General features: G+C 48.1%; 4 protein-coding genes and 1 pseudogene across 7 annotated transcripts; 2 read left to right on the forward strand and 3 right to left on the reverse strand.

Moving 5' to 3' along the window:
• Positions 1-544: 544 nt before the first annotated feature.
• Positions 545-617, reverse strand: H257_02148 (annotated as a pseudogene). The gene has a single exon. The product of its transcript is annotated as a tRNA-OTHER (tRNA).
• A 3,435-nt stretch (positions 618-4,052) lies between these two features.
• Positions 4,053-6,751, reverse strand: H257_02149. 2 transcript variants are annotated; one of them, XM_009825669.1, is made up of 4 exons: positions 6,394-6,751; positions 6,158-6,328; positions 5,731-5,985; positions 4,053-5,290 (listed from the first exon to the last, which is right to left on the reverse strand). In XM_009825669.1, the coding sequence occupies exons 1-4, from the start codon at positions 6,698-6,700 to the stop codon at positions 4,110-4,112; spliced, it is 1,914 nt and encodes a 637-aa protein (XP_009823971.1). In that variant the 5' UTR covers positions 6,701-6,751; the 3' UTR covers positions 4,053-4,109. The 2 variants fall into 2 exon arrangements, with proteins under 2 accessions (XP_009823971.1, XP_009823972.1); XM_009825670.1 differs by having other exon boundaries at positions 6,158-6,751.
• A 1,350-nt stretch (positions 6,752-8,101) lies between these two features.
• H257_02150 lies at positions 8,102-11,753 on the forward strand. Of its 2 annotated transcripts, none has more exons than XM_009825672.1 (5): positions 8,102-8,555; positions 8,616-8,798; positions 8,871-9,134; positions 10,255-11,072; positions 11,320-11,753. In XM_009825672.1, the coding sequence occupies exons 3-5, from the start codon at positions 8,915-8,917 to the stop codon at positions 11,659-11,661; spliced, it is 1,380 nt and encodes a 459-aa protein (XP_009823974.1). In that variant the 5' UTR covers positions 8,102-8,555; positions 8,616-8,798; positions 8,871-8,914; the 3' UTR covers positions 11,662-11,753. The 2 variants fall into 2 exon arrangements, with proteins under 2 accessions (XP_009823974.1, XP_009823973.1); XM_009825671.1 differs by having other exon boundaries at positions 8,103-8,555; positions 8,613-8,798; positions 11,320-11,661.
• Positions 11,754-11,941: 188 nt separating this feature from the next.
• H257_02151 (hypothetical protein) lies at positions 11,942-12,537 on the reverse strand. Its single transcript, XM_009825673.1, has one exon. The coding sequence runs from the start codon at positions 12,405-12,407 to the stop codon at positions 12,090-12,092; it is 318 nt and encodes a 105-aa protein (XP_009823975.1). The 5' UTR covers positions 12,408-12,537; the 3' UTR covers positions 11,942-12,089.
• Positions 12,538-13,713: 1,176 nt separating this feature from the next.
• On the forward strand, positions 13,714-15,454 carry H257_02152 (hypothetical protein). The gene has a single exon (XM_009825674.1). The coding sequence runs from the start codon at positions 13,744-13,746 to the stop codon at positions 15,406-15,408; it is 1,665 nt and encodes a 554-aa protein (XP_009823976.1). The 5' UTR covers positions 13,714-13,743; the 3' UTR covers positions 15,409-15,454.
• Positions 15,455-15,601: the final 147 nt, after the last annotated feature.

Below are 15,601 nucleotides of genomic sequence, written 5' to 3' on the forward strand. Positions count from 1 at the left end.
CGAGCGCCCGGGAGGCCGTCTGCGCAAGCGCGGCCGTACGAGAGCGCGGATCTAAACCTCTCATTTCACCGATTGATCTATCTATTCCTCTTGTCGGGAAAAGTGGCAGGTAGGCCGTAAGGCCGTGCCGCTCCCAGACAAGGCTTGTTCAACGACGAAGTACGTTTACTTGGTGTTTGTATGTGAAGTGATTTCTGGTCTTACTGGCACGTCTGTATTATGCTGAACTCATTTAGGTTCAATTAGGTCAGTATTTCCGGTTACTGTTCGGATAAGCTCATGATTAATTGAGTTTGGATTATCATTTTTAAGACATTCCTCGCGAGGGCCGACACTAGAACCACATGTTATGGAACCGCTTCGCCAATTGTAACGCGCCTGCTCGACCAGGGGCGGTGTGTAATCTTCGGTTTTTACTTCGCTCAACGCTTCATACCTCGTGCTTCGACCGATCTTCTTCGAAGTTCGGTCCTCGTCTTCGTACGCAGCCCTTGTTATCCGGATTCCCCAGGGGAGGGACGGATAAATCCTTGCGGAAATAATCCGGGGAATCCGGGGATCGAACCCACGACCTTTGAGTTAAGAAACCGATGCTCTACCACCTGAGCTATTCCCCCCCCCCTTGGATAAGCTCATGAGGCAGAGCCTCATGAGGCAATTTCTCACATCCCGCCCAACTGGAATGTCGTTCACTGCACTCACAGTATTTTTATTGTGCTTGAGAATAGTATTTTGACAATTTTAATTCAAAGTTGCAATAGGAAATCTCAGCGGCATTTCAATACAAACCACAAGTCAGATAGACTTCAAATTTGGAGCTAATCGGTTTCATACTAATATGAAGTACTTCCCAAAATTTCATCAAAATTGGAGTAATATTGATGAAGTTACGAAAATTCGGGACCCATTTCTCCCACACGTGCGGTAAGCCAATAAGAACTCATGAAAGGAGGAAAGGACAACTATATATTAGCCAATACATATTCGACATTGGATTAAACAAGAGATGCGCCAATCAGAGTCCACGACGCTGACGTTTGATTGGCTTATCCCAGGTGATAGATCTTATCACCTGGACTAAAACTGATTAAAAATACATTCTGTAACGAAACGTGAGGTAACGTTATGGATTATCTAAAACACTGGGGTCGATAAAACAAACACCCAAGTTTATGGTGTGAATAGCCAAAACGAGTGAAAAGCACAATACGTTTTCACTGCATAATTTTATTACAATTGCATGTGACATTTGTAAAATGAGGTCAACGAAGGTCGAGATTATATTACGGCATCATTGAACATCAGGAGCGCATGGAATATTTTCACGTGCCCTCTATCTCCTCGACCGATAGATGAGGTAGGACGTTGCAATGCAGCCTTTTTGGTGGGTCTATGTTGTTCCCTTGAAATAGTATTTGCCATGAATTTTAACCAATCAAAATTGGTTTTTCTACTTCAAGAAAATGCAATTTTATTTTATTGCAAAATCCACCTCTGACTGCGTTTTTTCGCCTAGCACTGTAACTGTAAATCCCCATCACGAGTGGTTAGCGTTGCTAACCACTGAGACCCTAATGTAGTAAGTGGTGAGATGGTCAGAGTATACGAAATGCCATATAACGTAAACGGCCACTTCTTGCCCTCGTTCAGTTTTCAATGTCAAGTATTTTAATTTTACCCAATCAAATACCTACGCGGCACTGAATCAGCCGTGATTGGCTGAAGTACTATTCGGCGCAAAACTCGCACAAATTATCGAGTGGAATTCCAACACATCTGCAATTTCACTCATGACGGGCTACCCACATGAGCAGCTCGTCGAAGCAACCGAGCGCGCGTTGCAAGGAGAGCGACAAACAGATCTCAGTCGCATCTACAATGTGCCATACCTTACGCTCAAGCTCTACATCAAGAAGATGAGAGACACCGGCAGCATCGCTAATTGCAATGACCGGTACGATGAAAATTGACAATGTTTAGTCCGATGGTACCTCCGCCGCAAGTTGGTCATAGTTTGAAGCTGGCGAAATGCTAGGGGAATATATGTGTTAGGGGTGAAGGTTTAGCTTGGGGCCATAGGCAGAGCGAACTTTTTTGCTATTGGTCAATGGTTTCTCCTTAATATAATTACCTGTAAGATATTATCAAAGTAGGTGCGGTTAGGTGTATATTAGCTTTGACTACTACTACAGCTAAGCCGTTCGTTGGAGATGTAGCATGTAGCACTGCGGGAGGAAGCGTGTGTAGTTGAGGGCAAAATGCACAATGAATAACTGAAGATCTACTGAGATTTCCTTAATCCTCATCACTATGAAATCTTCTTAGTCTACGTCACAACGTCCACACTAATATGCACTTTTGCATAGAATGGATGCGGGTGCGGATGAGACATTGGGGAACTTCACTAGACTAGCGCTTCTAAGCCATACATGTCCTTGAGACACATTCCCAGGCAAGCATTAGCTAGGGTGCGTCATGAGCCAGGTACTTAGGAGCTGGGTACGGGCAAGGTGGTGGCAAGGTCGTTACCCCCACCTGCCACATCGCTATGAACCGTTGCTTTGGGTTAACTGTAAAGCCATTTCTGACTATTGCACAATTGACAGCGAACGAATGTACAGTTTGGTGTTCGACGCAACCTTTTCTGGAACGAGGGCCTGCAGTACAAATAATCAACTGTTTTGCGTGTGCTCAACTGGAATAAATACTTTTCTATAGGCCCCTTCTTTTTACGTAGGGAAATATTCAGTCCTTGTACCCTACTTATTTTCCAGGGGTAAGAGGCTTCCCTGTCGTGGTTGCGGCATGGCACGGCTCGATCCAGTCTGCTTGGTGCAGGACAGCTCGACGGGGACGTAATAATACGTGTAGCTAGGCGCTATAGCTGTGGCACTATCCGATCTACATGTTCCTATAGCTCGTAGATCTCTGTGCTTGCGCTTGGACCTGGGTGTGCGTTGGCCACATCGTGTGGCCCATTTCGCTGGCACCCAAGCATACCATTTCGTTGTAATTTATATGAAGCTTCGTATGATGCACGTCACCTATAAACTACCAACTTTTCACAAAATTTTCTGACTTCTATTTCGTACTCGGAGTATTCATTACTCAAAATTTCATCAAATTGAGACATAGAATCGACAGAACTCAATGTGATGAAGAAATTCTCAGTCTCAGATTCAAATTTGGTGATGAATTGGTCCAGAAATAGATATTTAACCTAACGTTAATGGTATTTTACATGGGCGCATGGATGTTTGGCCATAGGGGTGGCCGCTGAAATGTATCTTGATTTTTGTATGTGGCTCTTATCCGTATATAATATCCGGGGGCAGTTGGGACCTTTAACCTTTCACTGAGGTGACAAAACGCATGAAATCGGTATTTAACGTATTTGGTGTTTGGGTTTAACTACATTCATTGTACGTTAAATAATAAAACCTCCATTCTTCGATTTGGCCAGTTGGAAGTTTTTTAGATGACGTGCATCATACTACCAGTACTACGTAGTAGTATGTAAGGAATAGACATTTTGGATTGGACAAAACATGCCGAAAAATGTCCAATCCGTGTGCATGAAAAGGAGTGAAACAATATCACCATTAGCCAATCACATGGAAGGAGAAAGCACGCTGACACACGAAACAATCATCGACCATTCTATTTTTCGTCGAATTTTGGGTTATAATAACGACGGTACTTGGATAAAGGCCTCTCAATATAATTAAATGGCAGTCGGAAGCACTCAGACTTTAAAACGTCGACAAAATCTGCTTCAAAAACCGTTCGATGATTGATGCGTTACCTTACTGTCATTTTATTCGGAGGAGTCCTCGATTGACAAAATGATTTGGCTCACTGTCAACTCTTGGGCCTCAAATTTCATTAATATATTTTTACAACTTTCATTTTGTATTAAGGAGTTGGATATTTTTATCGCTTGCATATACCACAGTAGTAACAGTTACACTATTCGGACTCATGTACATAATACACTGTAGTGGTACGAGGAGAAAAGTTTTCACCGAACTCAGATTTTTCGGTTGGAGCTAGCATTTCCAATAGAGGTAACGTACTGTTCGTAACAAAGCTAACGTTATTATATTTATTTACACGCTTGAGCTTGCGGCGATGGCCAAGAGCCCAAGGGCCAATCTGGGCAAGGTCATGATTGGCGATGCAGTCGACTGGGGGCCAGAGGGGTTGGCTCCCCCGGGAGCGGTTGTCGGGCCACTCGCGGGGGCTTCCAGGGCCGGATTCGGTCCCGCAGCTCCGGGTCCATACACGTCGACGTCCGTGCCGAAGAGGGCGGCCGCGAACTTGGAGTCCAACACTGTGGTGAAGTTCATCTTGAGCACATTGGCCACACACGCATCTTTAACCAGCGTCACGTCGCCTTTGGCCGCGAGGAAGGACGCGAGGATGGCGCCGCCGCAGTCGACGCCTCCGTCCGTGGGGCTCTGGCCGACAATTACATGGGGGGCGTATGGGAACTCGATTAACTTTTTGGTGGTGCCGGCCATGGTCGCATACTCGTCCTTGGCGTACTTGGGGGGTGTGGCCGGGTCGAGGTACCCCGTAAACATGAGGACAGATGCACCGGCGGGGATGGCCGCCGTCTTGTTCCAGTACGCGTCGCGGGCATACGTAAAGCCCGAATCGTATGCGACAGCGTAGTTTTTGCACGGCGTGTCCTTGCCACCTAGGTAGATGCAGTTGTCGAGAACGTTTTCCCGTTGCTCGAGGGGATTCATCGCGCCCATCATGGCGCTTTCAAACCACTTGGTCATTTGGGCGGCGGACGGCGACGGCAGTTCCCAGATCTCACTCAACACAATCGCCTTGTACACAACATTTGACCGACCTTCGCCGGTTAGAGTCGACACCTTGGACACGTTGCCCGTTCCCGACACGTTGAAAAGAGACTTGGGAAACCCGTCCAAGGTTGTCATGAGCAAATTCTCAGTGGAGTTGGTTAATATCATAACCATGTTAGCCACAACCGCTTGGTCGGCCGCGTTGCACCGGTTCAGGCGGTACAAGTACGCTGGGATCAAGTTGCGTTTGTTGTAGTCTCGTAGCATCGTGTAGAGGAAGTTGTTGACGAGCCAGGATGGATTGGTCGCGTATTCAGGCAGCATGGACCGGATCACGTCGGCGCACTTGCTGGACGCGGTCGCCGACTTCTTATCGAGGCGGGCATACAGCCCCTGGATGTACGTTTTGGATTTGGGGCCAACCTTGGAGGCGCAAAACTTGTCGTTGTCACAGTATGACAGGAACGTGTCGACTACATAACTCAAACATGAAGGAAAAATAACCTAAACCCCGAACCGAATACTAGCAATGAAACTATCAAACTATTACTATTACTGTAATAATATTGGAGATATGCGGTATGCATGAATGAATTTCCAGTCCAATCTTGACGATCAATATCCGAAATTACTTCTTGTCGCTGATTGGCTACAATATGTTTTGAATATAGGCGAAGAGGATATTAGCCAATCAGATCTCTCGACTCGGTTTGGGACGAACCATGGAATAATATTATTGGGGAATTTGGAGAAATCGACTACTATTAATATCAAATGAAAATGTTTTAGGTATGGTGTAGCCAAACAGCAAGTTGTTCCAATCAGCCAAAACCACGATATATTATACCACAAAGCAGAGTATTGTGATATATACAGTAGTATCTGATCGATGTTATGAAGCAGTATATCGTACCAGTGCCACCGACGTCGCGGTCCCAGTTGGAGTAGTACGGCGCGTCTTTTGTGATGTAAAACTGCTCGCTTTGGACGCTGTCGAGAATGTACCCCTTCACCCCCTCCGGAGCCAAGTGCATAAGTCGTTCGACCAAGTACGTGCCGTAGCTGAGCCCGTACACAAACACATCGTTGGTCGACTGTTCATTGGTGATGATGTACGCCAAGTCGGACGCCGCACTCGTCACGGAGAACGCCGCAGGGGCCACCGCGCCTACGTTAGTCGCAAAGTTCGTAAAACGTGTTCAACCATTCATATTAGCCACCTTGAAAGGTTAGCCATCGTCCAAAAGGCTGAGGGACGACGACGCCACAAGAACTTTACGGCAAGGACACATCAACACCACCAGCGACAATATGAAATGCGATCGTTGTAATTGCCATACCATATTTAGTCTTGATGTTGGTGAGGCACTTCAACGTTGTGTTGGGTGAATACGGAATGTTGTCTTCAGCGCAGGACAGCGGGGCACTGCGTCCGGTGCCGCGGTGGTCCATCGTGTATACCGCCACGGACTTGCCAGCGTTGACATATGAACTGGCCATCAGCCCCTCCACTGCACATCAACAAGTCGTGGTGAGAGAGTGTGAGTTGGTCGAGGGGTTGGTTTTGACAACGCACTGTTGACAGACGACTCGCCAGGGCCCCCTTGAAGCATCCATAGCGCTTGCTGCTTGGAACCGATCGGAGGTAGCTTCTGTGGCGGAATGCGCTTTACAAACACAGTGATCTGCAACGTGCTGGTGCACACGCCAGGGTGACACAGCGGCACTTGGATGTCGGCGCATTCAACGAGCGGGTTGTCGTCACTCGCGGCTACACCCCTGGCTACGGTCATGATGGGGCACGGGTACCATGTGGCCTTGGCATCGGCTTGTCCGAGGAAGAAGGCGCCTACCAGGGCCAGCGTGGAGTCAACTACGCGCATGCCCACGACGGTGGTGCAAGTTCAAATCTACGAGTTTATCGAAGGAATTCATTTGGTTATGGGTGGAGTTATGTCGGCCAGACGACAGACTCGAAGATTAGTTACATGGTGAAAGGCGGTTTATTGGTTGCGTTAAAGTACGTTTAAACCGTCAAGCAGGTTATACAACGATGGTGAATGTGACATCGTAGCCATAATTGCCAAACAATCGAGGGCGGACATTTCTGGTACTTCGAAGTATGACCAAGTTGTTTAAGGTAAAAATCAGGTTGGGTGCTGAGGCAAGGTACGGTAGCTGTGCAAGTTTTGCAACCGAGTTCTCCACAGATTCGATTGAAGTGATTGTGTCTAGTGTGCTTGAGCTAGTAGGTATAACGTTTAGTACGTACTACCAGTAGTAGGAAAATTTTCATGAAGCAATCAATCGCGTGCTTTGGGCGAGTGGACATGGCTTACAATAAATAACTTTCTTGTGTTCGTAATATCAACACCTAGAGTAATTGTATGCATTTTACTACTGGGGTAAAAAACCAGTAGATTGCCCGATATCAGAGCATGGCCCGAAACACTTTTCATGACAAACTTTATTTAATTACATATAATCTATAGTGAATACGAATCATATTGACAATAGAATTTATAGTCCCACTATTTCGATGAATAGTGTATTCAAGGCTAAATTAGGGCCATTTACTGATCTTCTCAAAATTCACAATGTTGACTTTGACCAGCAATAGCTTAGCGAAGCATACATTGAATCCTTCAAAGCTTGCTTGAATGATGTAGCGCATTCAATCTTCTACAACAGCATAGTTGAAAGTTCATCCAAATCGTCTTATTTGTTGAGAAAACGTAAAAAATCTAAGGAGTCATTTTTCGGGCCATCTACTGGTTTTTTTTTACGTAGTATATTTCTAGACAAACTTGACATTACATCATAAGTGCCCGCTGAGCGATTTTAACTTTACAGCGTAATATCAATGACATTACATCATGAATGACGTCGTCGTGAAAACAATCACCCATCGGCACAAGGCGAATTTCGAAGTACCACTGGTAAAGTATTTCTGGTTTCAGTAATCATACGGGTGCCATTTTGCGGATGGTTTGAGGCAAGTACAATACAGTAGTCCTGTGTACGGTAGTACACCTTCTGCCTTGCCCCCTGCGATTGTGAACTGACGTTACGACGTTAATGCACCTTAATGGCACGTCATTCGCAATGGTGATACAACAACACCATGTTCTTCTCGTCGTCCCCGCCATACTGTACTCTACCAACGCTCTGAACGTACTCAGTACTGATACGTTTACCTCGAATCTAATAAAAACGCACGCGTTAAACGTTTCCACCATTGCAATCATGTCCTAAGGCTACAGCTATACAGTACAACAGATGCCATTTGATCACGGCATCGAGTTCTTCGACCAACGCACGTGAATCCCCTTCCTAACACCAAGCATATTACGACTTCCTCGGCATTCCTCATTCCCGGCCTACTCGTTCACACACAACCTTCGATGCCAACACGTCAGCTGTGGTCCAGTGTGGTGCTGGCTGCACTTGCGTTTGCGCGAGCGTCACATGCCCAGATGTCGTCGTCGACGCCGCTCCAATTCAACTGGTACGCGTGTCCATTTCAGACGGCAGAAGACGGCGCCCACGACGACGTGAATGCCACGCCAGCCGAATGTGCGGATGTAGCCATGCCGCTGTGTTATCCTGGCGTGTGCACTTCGACGAAAACCATCAATGTGTTTGTGAAGCGGTTGCTGGCAGTCAACCCACCGCCAGACAAGCAGCCACGGGCCATGTGGATGGTGCAAGGCGGCCCTGGCTTTGGCTCGCCTAGCTGTATGTCTATCCCGAACCGCGTCGTACATGATGATGCATCTCACGGGTTGTTTTCAGTAGAGCCGGGACTGCTGGACGCGTACGAAGCATTCAACGGCACGTTGAGCGTGTACACCATCGATCATCGAGGCACGGGCCGGAGCTCGATCTTGAACTGCACGTCAAATGGTGACCAGCCAAAGGGCAATCTGAACCAGTGGCAGGCGCTGGCTAAATGCCACCGGCAGCTCAAAGCGCTTTACGGTACAGTCCCACTCATTTGTTCTACTCCACAAGCCAGAGTCCTAATAAGGTTGCATGGGCGTTCAATGGTAGGGGAGACGAGTGGGCCGATAGGGTTCTCGGTTACCAGCGCCGCTATGGACATCGCGACTGTGATCCAAGCGCCGACCTTGTTCAACGGCACGGACGTGTTTGTGTACGGCGTGAGCTTTGGCACGTACACGGTGGCTCGCGTCATGCATTTGCAGCCATCCAACGTCAAAGGGTATGTGCTCGACAGCATCCAGTCGGAGGAATTTGGAACTACCAAGGCCGCGCCGTACTATTCCAACTGGGACCGCGACGTCGGGGATGCAGGTACATATATATATATATAATATAATATATTATACCCCCTTTCGATCGAGTTGATTGCAACAGACAGGCTACAATATGTACCTATGTATTGTCATTTTCGCGGACAATATTCGGACTCGATTTGAGAGAGATTGTAAGGTAGCTTGTTAGTGATTGGATGGTATACACATTCGAAGATGAACTTGTTGATTGGGCCAAACTGCGGGGTCAAATTGATTGGTTGAAAGTTTGAGTTGTGAATTTTGATTGGCTAGGACATTCCATCATCCATTTGTCAAATTCATTCGACTAAGGTAACGCATCGAAATCCCGAACACTTTTTGCCGCAAATTTGATCTGTCCATTCAAGTTGATGTCCTGGAGAAACCAGACTACTCTGAGAAAATCTGAGAGAACCCAATGAAAATATAATTCAAGCTCCATTTTATGTGCCATTTCAAACACAATTGAACGAGATTTGCGATTTGGACGAAAATTATTATCACCACTTTCGTGCCGAGTTGGGAACTTCAAGAATTCCGAAATCGCGAACACTCAAATGTCTTGTCTTGAGTATGATGCTATAAAAATTTGCAAAATAACATCACCAATTTTAATCTGGATGTTTTAATTCAAAATGTCAACGAAAAACATTATATTCAACTCAACAACATCATAGTGGATGCAGGATAATATATTATTGTTTGATATTAAATTACATTGAATTTGCTTCCGTCAACATGGAGTGGTGAATATAATCATAGCCAATAGATTTTCATCGGCCACCAAGAGAAGTTATTCATTGGTCAAAATTGACACTGTTCGCGATTTCGATGCTGTTCGGGATTTCGATGCGATACCTTAGTTCAAGTCATGTTGAAGTATATTATTGTTTCTCGTCGAAGTTATTTTTATTTATTTTAGATCTAATTTTCCACTAACGTTATCTAAACCATATAATCTTTCACCTCTTTCCCAGTCATGATATTACCAGAGAGAGAGACATTTGAAAGTGGATTCTTTATTTCTTCAACAATTCCCTTTACAAGTATTTTGTATTTTTTTATTCATATTTTAAAATCAACAGGACATGTCGATCGATTCCAGTTGGCTTGTAAATCATTGCTTAATTTTGATTTAGTCGACCAGTACTTTGCCCACTGCGACAAGGATGCGTTTTGTGCCTCTAAACTCGGCCAGCCATCGTCTAAGCAAGCCCTCGTCGACGTGTACGCCGCGCTGGACGCCAAGTCCAGTCCATGTTATGACGTCCTCGCAGCTACTGCCACCGCCGCCACTCCGTCCGAGTACGTTGGCTCGACTTTGTACACCATGCTCGGCGACAAGAGCACGTGGTCGCTGATCGCGCCGTTCATTTTTCGTCTACGCCGGTGTAGCCAGGACGACGTCGACATGTTTGGCAACGTCACCGCCGTACCCAACGCGATGATGCAGACGTCGATGATGTCAACGTCGTCATTGCCCCTCTTTGTCTTGCCTCCGAATCGGGGCAGCGCGTACTTGAAGGACGAAGGCTTTTCCGCAATCCTGTACAACTTGATCGTGTTTAGCGAATTGTGGGAGTTCCCGGCACCTACCCTCGAAACGATGGCGGCTGCGACAACGTCTGCCCTCTTTGGCTTGAAAAATACCAAACGGCTACCCGACGCCTTCCATGAGCTGTGCGTGTACATCCAAAACAACGACCCCGTGTGCCAAGGCTACCCAGCTTACGAGAGCGGCGCTGGCTTTATATATCCGAAGGACAAGTACTGGAACAAGACCGCAGCCGTCCCCCCCGGCGCGTCGGTGCTGCTGCTCAGTGGCCTCATGGATCCGGCCACGCCGGCGAAATACGCTCGCGATCAATTCGTCAACATGAAGGGTTTGGACAAGCTGCTGCTGCAGTTTCCGTTTGGCGGGCACGGCACCCTTAGCACTACCCCGCTAGCCGACCAGGTCCGCAATATATATATATTTATATACATATATATATATATATATATATATATATATATAATTTATTTATTTATATATTTATATATTTATTATTTATTTCTATACATTATATATATATATAATTTATATATTTATATATAATTTATATATTTATATATATATATATAATTTATATATTTATATATTATATATGGAGGAAGTAGAAACGTCAACACTGACGAAAAAGTCGGGGTTTGTTTGTCTATAGCCAAACGTAGACTGCGCCAATCAAATCTTTTACGCGTACATACAACGTCGCGGCAAGTTGCAAGCGTTGGACACGACCTGCGTGGCCAAAGTCCAAACTTTGGATTTTCAAAAAGTACTCAACTCGGATCGCGCCACCGCCATCTTCGGCACCGATGGCGACGTGTGGGGCCCCAACTCGCCGCCGCTACCTCCCCGTCCAACGACTCCCCGCACAGAACTGCCGTCCCGCTCCCCCAAAACTGTCGCCCCGGCTTCCAGTACCCCCCGTGCTGCTGCTGTAGTCCCCTTAGCTGTCATCGTGTCCTTTGTCGTGCTGTACATGGTGCCAGAGGGCTTGTAGTGGTTGGCGTTCAATTTATATTGCAGGTGGTGGGATTCACAGTCAATTGGCCATAAATTCAACTAATAGACTCGGTATATATTAATATTCGTGAAAGTATACTATTAATAGTGTCTCCATAATCTACTTCGAAGTAATGTACTTTTCACATAACGGAAGCATCTCCATTCTCGATCACATCTTGCTGGGCACTACTGCGTCATGGTCATGCTCTGGCCCCAATTATCATTATATCCAAGCCCATCGTTGAGGGGGAGCCCAGTTGATATGCTGCCAACGTGACCGCTACGATCCTCTTGGTACACTCAACCTAGCCACAAAGCATCCGGTGGCACTGCGGCATCTTTGAGATCGCCCACAAGTCGAGTCCACAGACTCACTCTCTCGATTATGTCGATCGACGGCGTGCGAGGTCGGGATGATCGATACTAGTGCATGTTAGTTGGCCTACTGTACTGTACGTTCGTCACTAGCTCATGTCCGACGGCTCCGAGACAGTCTGGGCTTGAAGTTGAAGTACATACACGCCCCCACTCCTTCGGCGCTACGCGCAGTCGTAGGCTCGACACGGGGCGACGGCTGGAGCAGGCCACGTCATGCGAAAATACACCACGGAACCTCAAGCTTGTGGAACGCGTGCGGTAGACGGTTTCGTCGATGCAACCAACGTGGACAACCCAAGGGTTCCTGAAGGGAATCGTGAGTTTACGTACGCCAACATGGCCATGGCAGTGGTGGTGGACCATACTGCCCCCGATCACAGAGCACGATTTGAGGGCTGCGAAAGGATTTGAGCTTGCAACGCAACGTGATGCAAGGATTCTAGGACGTTGGGAAGATGTAAATTCTGAACGGTGCTACGGCGACCATTGTTTATGGGCATAATAATGTATCGAAATTGTCACTCGATAGGGAGGACTCGGGGGAAGTAAAATAAATGTCCACCAATACTGTTGTACAGTATGTACGATGACACTACAACGACTCACTCCACCTTGCAATCTGGACCAGTCACATAAACAGTACGCGACCTTCACTGTAACGTTAGGACGAGATATGGACCAAAAACCCAAACCTCTCTTGAAGACCACCACCTGTGAGTTTGGAAAATCGTACATATATATAGCCATCGAATCAAGGTCAGGTGCGCGTTGTGCCATGACCTCCTCTATCGTGTGGTTGTGCAACCCGACTCGTAGAATTTGTAAGAGGGTCCAACATCATCCCACATTGGAAGGACTGGCAGTGTTGGACACTTTAAGCGACAGGGCTGGTACAGTAACGTTAACATAAGTATTTCATCGGTTCAATTCCCTCATTCATACAGTTCCACTGTTGTTTTGACCCGAAATACACTCTTTCAATGAGGTTTATGAGGAACTTTATATGCTCTGACCACTTCACCTCTTACTAGGGGTTAAGCATCGTATGTACTCACCAGGGGTAGGTCCTACCGTAGTTTACAAGGCTACTGGCGAAAAGGTGTATCCGGATGTAATAATTCGCTTAGTACTTCGGGTCAAAACAACAGTGGAACTGTTTGAATGAGGGAATTATTCCATTTCATTGGCATCATAATCTGCATCCTTTCATGTTGGATATGAATGGATCATTGGAGCCTTGCAAGAACTGTATATGTACGTGGTGATTCATCAAATCCACCCTGTTAGACGGATTGATTCGTGCTAGTGTCTGATTTTCGAGATAACGTTATTACCGTAGCACGGTACAATTTATCCCCACAATCGCTCAACACTATCAACCTATTGGGGGGACTTATTCTGTGGCAACGATGTCGGTACATACTAGTACATCAAAGTGAGATTGCTGTTGGGCGTCTTGTACCTTGGACGATCTAACGTTACCCTATCTATCAACACTCTCAAACCACACACGCCCCATGCAACCCCTTGCTGCGGTGAAAAATCGACGGGACCAGGGGTGGTGAAATGTGTAATGCAATCTGGTTCCACTGTAGCAAGTAAGTATCCTTTATACAACGACGTCCAACTCTATGCAAGTTTGATAGCCTACTTCATCTTAGATCATCATCCTTCACACACAGTAGCGCACCGTGTGTCCATGCAGTACTCGGACGTGAGCAGCGGCGAGTCGTGCGACGAGTTCGACTCGTCCATCCACCACCACCAACCACGAGGCAGCCACCACCGTCCTCCTCATCGTCCCACGCATGCCGTCGTTTCGGACGCGGACGCAGCGGCGTCCATCGCAGCACAGCCCAAGGAAACCTCCCAGCGGTGGCTCAACTGGTATATGGGCGCACCGGGAACGTTCGTCGGGACGTTGGTCGGTCTATGCATCGTCGAGGGGGTGCGCGTGGCGCCCGCCGTGAAGCGATCAAGCCAAGCCGTCATGTACGACATCGGCGACGCGGTGCACACGGTGGGGGCTTTGTACTTTCGAGCGCTGACGTTTATGACATTGCCGTTGGCGTTCCTCACCATTGCGCTCAGCGTGGCCGACATGATGATGTCGAAACGCATGTTCCGAGTCCGGTGGAAGCTAGTGGGGCTGACGTTGCTCACGACGTTGCTGGCCATTGGCCAAGCGCTCGTCGCCGCGTGGCTGCTAGGGTCCCGCCTAGACAGCACCAAGTCGTACGAGTTCGTGATGGGTCAAGCCACCAATACCACCCCCGTGGTCGCGTGGCAGTGCCCCAACATCACCCACCCCGCGGACGGGCTGCGCACGACGATCCTTGTCGCGCACAACGTCACCAACGACCTGCAGTGCGTTCCGTCGTGGGGACCCGTGAACGGTTCGGCGCTCGACGAGCGTCTATTTCTCGTCACTGGCATCTCCAGCTCGATGTTTGCCAACCGAACGGCGGGTCAGTTTACGTTTGACTCGATGTCGGCCGAGATCATCAACACGCTCGTGAACCTCTCGCCGAGCAACATGATGGACATGGTTCTGTCCAACAACGTCGTGGGGCTCGTGGTCTTTGCCGTCTTCTTCGGCCAAGCCGCCGCCATCGCGTCCTCCCCCGCGTCGGACCTCCTCGACCCGATCCAATTCATGCGGGAGCTCCACGCGATCTTCAAAACCATGCTGTCGTACGTGGTAACGTGCACCCCCCTCGCCATCGTCCCGCTGTTTGCTGGCCCCTTCCTCACCGGCACCCAGACCGCCCGCGACGACTTTCCCCGCCTCGGGTACTTCATCCTCGCGTTTGCCGCCACATGCACCGTGCACGTCGTCATCGTCCTCCCCGCCGTCCTCTTTCTCTGCACCAGAACCAACCCGTACAAGTACTTGTACCTGGTGCGAGGCGCGCTGGTCTTCGGACTCGGCTGCAGCTCGTCCAGCACGAGTTTGCCGTTAGCGATCCGGCTCATGGACGGCACCAACTCCTGCGACCGCAACATCGCGCGGTTCGCTGGATCGATTGGCACCGGGATCAACAAGAACGGCGCCGCCATGTACATTGTGCTCGCGCTCGTGTGGACGATCCGGAACGCGGGCATCGACACCGACCTGTCCGTGCTCAAGTATGGCATCCTGAGTGCGTGCGCGCTGGTGGCGTCGCTGGCCGTGGCGCCTGTGCGCACCGGTGGCCTCGCGGTCGTGCTGTGCGTGTTTCGCCAAGTCACGGGGTTGGATATTGTGCCGTACTCGCTCAGCTTTATGGTCATCGCCGAGTGCATCGTGGACCCGATGTCCACGGTGGTGAATTTATGGGGCAACTTGGTCGTGTCGCGCATCGTCGCGCACAGGTCCAAGTAAGTTATGCAGTTAACAGTAAAAAGTGTATATAGTTAGTTGATGGATATGAGAGGCGGTTCCGTGGCTTGGGATGTGTCGGTGCAGAGATTCATAATTATTGGTGTGCAATGTGATGCGAACGCCGAAATACGGCGGAGACGTGGCCAATACTAGAGTAGTTGATATAACAATGTACGAACGGTCTAGATGGACG

This window comes from Aphanomyces astaci (assembly GCF_000520075.1).
Source record: "Aphanomyces astaci strain APO3 unplaced genomic scaffold supercont1.3, whole genome shotgun sequence".
Classification (NCBI taxonomy): Eukaryota; Oomycota; class Saprolegniomycetes; order Saprolegniales; family Verrucalvaceae; genus Aphanomyces; species Aphanomyces astaci.